The 6,953-nt window shown below is 52.8% G+C and overlaps 1 protein-coding gene across 15 annotated transcripts in view; it reads left to right on the forward strand.

Annotated features, from left to right (window-relative positions):
- Positions 1–5,300, forward strand: part of EPS15L1 (epidermal growth factor receptor pathway substrate 15 like 1) — a 104,077-nt gene extending 98,777 nt beyond the window's left edge. For 10 of the 15 annotated variants that reach the window (XR_002341604.1, XM_013994629.2, XM_021083592.1 and 7 more), the window contains one exon: positions 4,673–5,300. Coding sequence is in view for 14 of the 15 variants with exons in the window: in XM_013994629.2 (XP_013850083.2) it covers positions 4,673–4,819 (147 nt within the window). In the remaining variant the exon portion in view is untranslated. The remainder of the gene's footprint in view (positions 1–4,672) is intronic. The other 5 variants (XM_003123481.5, XM_021083594.1, XM_021083595.1 and 2 more) reach the window with 3 other exon arrangements.

The raw sequence follows: 6,953 nt of genomic DNA on the forward strand, positions 1-6,953 counted from the left end.
ATTTTGAAAGCCTGGCTTTGTTTCTTGGTGTGAAAAAAAAAAAAGATCGCAGATTGTAAAACACTGTTACCTTAGGGTGTTTTCGGTACCCTCATCAGCACCCAAAAACCTTGTTCTCAGAGAGCTTCAGTCGTTGTCTTCCCAGAGTCGGTTTCACTGTCTGTTGTACACCTATGTTTGTGAAAAGGTTTTCTTCACTGCATTGTGCAGAGTACCTTGCTTCCTCGTTAGCTGTGAAATGTATTGTTTATATAGGCTTCCTCTCCTAGAATATCCGTCTTAAAGCAAGCTCTGCGGTCTCATTGCCCAGTGTGAACGCCCAATTCATTTCAGATCCACCCTGTGCGCGATCAGCTATGCTGTGGCTTATTGAAATCGCCCAAGACGCCAGCACGTTCCTGGCTCTTGGCGACCTGTAAATATTTTATGATGGCAGTTAGCCGGGTTTTGTTGACAGCCAGTGCAGGCTGTGGATATATACAAATGGCGACATTGTTAATAAAGCCAGAAACAAAACCCACTTTATCTAGAGTTTCCTAAATAGCACCGCCTTTATTTTTCAGTGGAAAAAATATTAAACGCTGATGAAAAAAATAGACCCATTCACTCATGACTCAGGTACTCTGTTTAGGGGAGGGCGGAAGAATAAGTGGATTTGAATGGCAATTTGAAGAAAAGACTTCTCTCTCTGAAATGCACAGTTATGTTTCCTGTGGTCCTCCGCCCCCTCTCCTGAGGGCGAGTCTTTAGAAAACTTTTTTTTTTAGCCCCCAAGATTTCAAACTATCATTCGGCCCAGCATTTCTGGTCATTCCAGAACAATTGTTAACTTCAGTTTTTAAAACACCCCTGGTATTTAATCATCTTTGATTCCAGGCAGGGAACTGAATTCTGCCCAGTCTGCAGTCCTGCTGTTTTATATTTAAAATCACCTTTCCTGCTCTGACACAACCAGTCTTGGCAGAGGAAACCACCCATTCTGATGGGTTGTGGTGCCGGATTGGCAGGACCTCAGTCAGACCACGGTTCAGGATACGGTCACAACTGCCCCACCTCCAGGGGCTCGGGAGGTCTTTGCATTTTCATGGCACCCTGGGTTCAGTCCTTCAGCCTGGTCTTTGAGTTCACTGGACCTCAAAGATAGGTGCTGACTTAAAAGAGGCCAAAGTTGATTCCTCCGGTTTGTGTATTTCTGCCTACCCCCCCCCCCGCCTCCGCCGCCCCCATCTCTAACTGCCCAGCAGACTGGCAGCGTGATTCTTTCACATTGGATGTGCTGAGAGTGTAAGAGTGCCATCAAGGCTCGTTGTCACCCGTGCAAAAGCAGCTTGGTCTGGGTTGGAGTTCAGGGAAGCCAGTGTCATATGCATTCTAAGTCCCGCTTCTTCCCCCCTCTGCCCGCCACCTCCAGCATCCCAGCTCTGCTGCTCTAGACCCCTTTAATTTACACGCCCCAAGGCTCTATCAATGGGTTTCTTGTGCTTGTAGCTGCTCAAGGGCAACCTCCCCAGCGTTTCTTTTAAAACAAGCCTTTCTCTCCCAGGCGACTCGTGTTTATTAGGAAGTTGCATTTATAGGTGAGGAAAACGGCTCTTTCATTTGGAAGTCTGCATTAAGAGCAGGGCGAATATTGGACAAGAGAAGTCGCGCTCTGCATCGTCACAGTTGGATGCGTTTTCAACAGCGGGATAAGTGAATTAACAGGAGGTGGTGAGAAGCGTCCCCACCGAGGGACACAGCAGACGTGCTGCTGGATGCCTCAGGCACACGTGTCCACCCCAGTGAGGAAAAGGCATCAGTGCGTCATGGGCAGAAGCCTCGGAACCTCAGATTTCTACGGAGAGGCCACCAAGATTAAGCCACTTGGTGTCCACCAGTCCACGGCGTGGGAGGTGCCTCAGGAGGGCAGGATGCTTGTCCCCCCTCAGGTCTTGGTTCCAAGATGGTGCCAGAGTGAAGGGGAAATCCAGCTTTGCCATTCACTGAGCAGCTCCTGCACCTGCAGGCCGTTCCAGATTTGGGCCTGTCGCCAGGTCAGAGGACTAGAGCGGGGCCGGTCGGGATGTCTCCCCCAGGGCCAGGATGGATTCTCTGCTGATTCAAGACACAGAGGGAGCCCCTCCCTCCCGTCTCCCTCAGATGTCACAGTCCATCCTGCTTCTCAGTGCGAGCAGACCACGTGCCTGATGCGAGTCTCAATCCTGGATCCTGAGCTGGCCTCAACCCAGTCCACTCTGATGGCATCTAGAACATTCCTGCCAGCACATTTACTCTGAAAACACAGGCTCCTTGAGCAGGAGACACCAGGCTGAGCAGGCACAGGGGCATGGGCCCAGATTGCCTCACCTGGCCATGGGGCCTCAGCTGACCCCTTGACCTCTCCAGGCCTTGGTCCTCGGCTTTGGCGTGGACCATCCTGGTCATACTCTTCAGCCCCTCCTGCCCTTCCTCTGGGCTGGCTAGGGTGAGGTCCCTGTCAGCTGGACTGTCCCTCCTGCTGCTGTCAGCAGCACTGTGGAGTCATTTCCATCGGCGTTTGTTGTTTTTTCCTTGTTTGTCTTCTGAAGAGGTATTGGAAAATTCCCTAAAGCGTGGGGTGGGGGCGGGGGGCGGCCGCAATTATCTGTGACCAGTGGTGGAAACACAGAGGGTAGGAACCCGCTCTCAGGAGTCTAGCCTGGAGACCCATCAGACCCCTGAGCTTTCTTCCAGGCAGCTTCTCTAAGAAACCAGGATTTGGCCTTTGTTTCCAGAGACAGTGCCTCTTGGTGCTGACCCTCACCTGCCCCTGCCTGACTCCCCAGGCAGGTGGCGAGAGACATCCCGGGCTGTCCCTCCTCCCTCTCCTCCTCCTCCTCCAGGCCACATTTGGCTCCAACCCAGACTCCCCCAACCCGGCCCTCCCCTGCCTGCCCCTGTCTCACCCCTACACTGGCTGTCGGATCATGAGACTTTCAGAAACTGCCAGTCCACTTGCCCCACTCACTTGCTCAAGGAGCCTCCTCAGGAAAATCTTTCTGGAGCCCATAAGCCCCTCCAGGTCCGGCCCCTTCTACCTAGTGCTCCGTTCTGGAAGCTCCAAGGTTGAGAATTTGACCCCTGTTGCCCCCCCCCCAGCCCCTCCCTAGCCCCATAGCTGGAACTGCATTAGGAATGGTGCCCAGGCCTCCAGGACCTGTGGTGGTGCTGTGCCCTCGACCTTGCAGTTAGAGCTGACCACTACCACCCCCCTCCAAACCCAGGAGAGAGTCCAGAATCCTGAGAACCCAGGCTCTGTAGCCAGTTTCTCCCACCTTCCCCAGGCCTCGGTGTCCCCAGCTGTGGCAGGAACCCACCTCCTGAGTCACCACTCAGACCATGTGTTGGGGGTGGTAGGGGGCGGTGAAGAAGTAGCCGTGAATTCTGGTCTATCTGCCTTCCCCACTGCTCCTGATGGGTCTTCCAGGGCCTCTACAAGAGCCTCTGTCTATCAGGTTGGGATTGTCTGTATGTCTGTCTGCTCCCCGAGGGGCACCTTGGGACCTCCTTACCTTTGGTGTCATCCAGTGCTTAGCAGAGAGCCGGCAGCCAGTCAGTGCACAGAAGAGAAACAGTAATGAAGGGAGGCAAGGACCTGAACTGCCGCTCTGCTCGGAGCTGAGGGTGCTGGAGGCAGAGCACAGTGACTGGGGGTCGGGTGGTTGGAGGGGGGAGGGCTTGGGGATCAGAGACCCCCACCAGGGGAAGAGCGAGTGAGGTCTGCTTTGCTTTTCTTTGCATAGAGCTAAGGTACCTCAAATGATTTGAAATCATCCCACTTCAGAACCAAAACAATTTCTTCCCTTGTTTTAAAAAAACTATATATATATATATATATTTTTTTTTTTTTCTTCAAATTGAACCTTTTGGTAAAGGACTCCAAGAAGGGAAAAACTCCTGGACTAAGTTATGGCATAAATGCCAGGGCTTCTGTAAACGTTCAATTACAGAGTGGCTCCTGGCGTCTCCCAGAGCTCCGGGAGCATGGCCGAGATGGAGGCGCCGCGTTTCAGGACCATGTCGTCTCCACGTTTGGCCTTGAGGCCCCTGTGCATGTTTGAAACTCGGGGTTCTGTAGGAGCCAGAACTCTCCAGCCCCAGCGCCTCTCACCAAGCGTCAAGGCCCATCATGGAGGCCCAGGCTCTGTGGGCTCACTGTCCTGGCTCCCCGGGGCTCGGCTGACCTCTGCGCCCCAGCTGCTTCTGGAGCTGCCCCTGCCATCCCCCAAGGGGAGACCCAGGCAGGCATTTCCCTCACATGCCATGAAGTCTCCGTGGCTTCTGGGGGGTCTTTGAGTGTCCCCCATCCAATGCCTGCTCCAGCTTCCTGCAGGGGCGGGCGGCTGATTCTCTGAGGTTGGAGGTGGCGGTTAAGGTCAGACTCAGCCCCTCTTCTCAGTGCACATGACCCCTTCTCAACTGGGGCAGGACCAGGGCATGTGTGTCCCCTCCCCGCCCCCAACCAAGGCAAGGGCTTCTGGCTTTTCCTGGTTTTCACCTGCACTCTGGGCACCTCCCCCCCATGCGTCCCAGCATCGCGTTTCCCTGAAGCACCCACCCACCCACCTGCCAGAGACAGGCCTCTTCATTGTCCCCACCCAGCTGGCGGGCAGCTCTGGGACCATGTAACCCACCTTTCGTTCTTCCCTTGCAGTTTGGCAATGAGGAGCAGCAGCTGGCGTGGGCCAAGCGGGAGAGTGAGAAGGCGGAGCAGGAGAGACTGGCGAGGCTGCGGAGGCAGGAGCAGGAGGACCTGGAGCTGGCCATCGCGCTCAGCAAGGCTGACATGCCCGCCGCCTAGGCGTGGCCTCACGCACGTGCCCACTGGCTGGATGGCCGTGGGGCAGGCCTGCAACAGCAGAGGACTGGAAGTTTCTGTGTATATACACACACGCTCAGTCTCAGCAGTCCCCAGATCATGTGACACGTCACAGCCACTGTTATGTGAAGGACTCGCTGGCCGGTCAGAGGGCCTCGGGCTCTGAGAGGCTGGCCCTGGGGCGAGGGATCAGCTCACGCCTGTGGAGGCAGCCCTGGGATCTGCCTCCCTGCTGTGACATCCCTGCCTCCCTCCTGGAACCAGCAGAGTGCAGGACAAGAAGAGGAAGCGCCCGTCTCCTGCCCTCCCTGCCCTGCTCTCAGCCAGGCCAGCACCAGGGCCCGGGGCGTACCCCCCCCATACCCCTGACCTCCCCCTGAGACAGACACCCTGGTGATGTATGCAGTCATTGTATAAAAATTAAGTTTGAATGATTAATATAAAATATTTTAATACAAAACACAAGAATCTTTTTTTTTTTTTTTTTTTCATGGAAACATTGTTTTCCTTGCATTCGTGCTCACCCGCGGTGTCACAGAGGCAGACTAACCTTGGGCAGAGAGATGCAAGACAATCTTGAAGTTCCTGTTTGAATCCCAAGTGTTTAGAATTCTCATTGTGGCTCAGCAGACTAAGAACCTGACTAGTATCCATGAGGATGTGGGTTCAATCCCTGACCCTGCTCAGTGGATTAAGGATCTGACCACTGTGAGCTGCGGTGTAGGTCACAGATGTGGCTTGGATCTTTTATTGCCGGGCTGTGGCGTCTGGCAGCTACAGCTCCATTTTGACCCCCTATCCTGGGTGTGGCCCTAGAAAGAAATAAAACAAATCCCAAGATGATCAAAACTGGTGAACCGCAGTGGCCTGAGCACAGAGAAATGCAGTGGAGAATATCTGACCCCAAGACCAGGCAGAAAGGGGGCAAGAGGCCCAAAATGTTCCCTATCAGAACCATTTACTGGAAATGGCAGGGTGTGCACAGGCACAGCCCCTCTGGCACCCTAGAGGCCCTTCTCTTGAAAAGTTCCTTTTCAGTGTGTGTCCTGGGTCTCTGAGTCCCCGTCTTTGCCCTCTCCCCTTCCTTCTCCAGCTAGGGGACAACCCACTACCTCAAATGCTTTATTGCAGCCAAGAAATCATTCTGAGGAGAAGCATTTGCATTTTATTGTTTTTTAAGGAGGAATTTTATTTTATTATTTTATTTTATTGTCTTTTGTCTTTTTAGGGCCATACCCGCAGCACCTGGAGGTTCCCAGACTAGGGGTTGAATTGGATCTGGGGCCTATGCCACAGCCACAGCAACGCCAGATCCAAGCTTCGTCTACAAGCTTCACCATAGCTCATAGCAACACCAGATCCTTAACCCACTGAGCGAGGCCAGGGATCGAATCTGCGTCCTCATGGGTGCTAGTCAGATTTGTTTCCACTGAGCCACGACGGAAACTCCGCATTTGCATTTTAGTAACTTTTTTCCCCCATTTTTTTTGCCATCCTATGGCATGTGGAGCTCCCGAGCCAGTGATCAGATCTGAGCTACAGTTGCGACCTAAGCTGCAGCTGTAGCAAGACTGGATCTTTAATCCACTGTGCTGGGGCTGGGGATCAAACCTGCATCCTGGCACTGCAGAGATGCCACTGATCCTGTTGTACCACAGCAGGAACTCCTGTAAGCTTTATTTATTTATTTTATATTATTTTTTAAAATCCTACTTGATCTGGATCTGGGTGGGTCATCCTGGCCAACTCATTCTCCCTGGGCTTTTGGTTTCCTCATCTGTAAATTTAGCTGATTTTTTTTTTTTTTTTTTTTTTTTTTATGGCCACACCTGCAGCAAATGAAAGTTCCTAGGTTAGGGGTTGAATCAGAGATGCAGCTGCCAGCCTACACCACAGCCACAGCAACGCCAGATCCAAGCCTTGTCTGTGACCTACACCACAGCTTGAGACCAGGGATTGAGCCTGCATCCTCATGGATACTAGTTGGGTTCTTAACCTGCCAAGCCACAAAGGAAACTCCCCATAAGCTTTATTTTTTAGATCAGTTTTAGTTTTGCCGGAAAATCACAAAGATAATACAGAGTATTCCATGTGATTTCCTCTGCTTTTAACGTCT

Source organism: Sus scrofa, chromosome 2 (genome assembly GCF_000003025.6).
Source record: "Sus scrofa isolate TJ Tabasco breed Duroc chromosome 2, Sscrofa11.1, whole genome shotgun sequence".
Lineage (NCBI taxonomy): Eukaryota > Metazoa > Chordata > Mammalia > Artiodactyla > Suidae > Sus > Sus scrofa.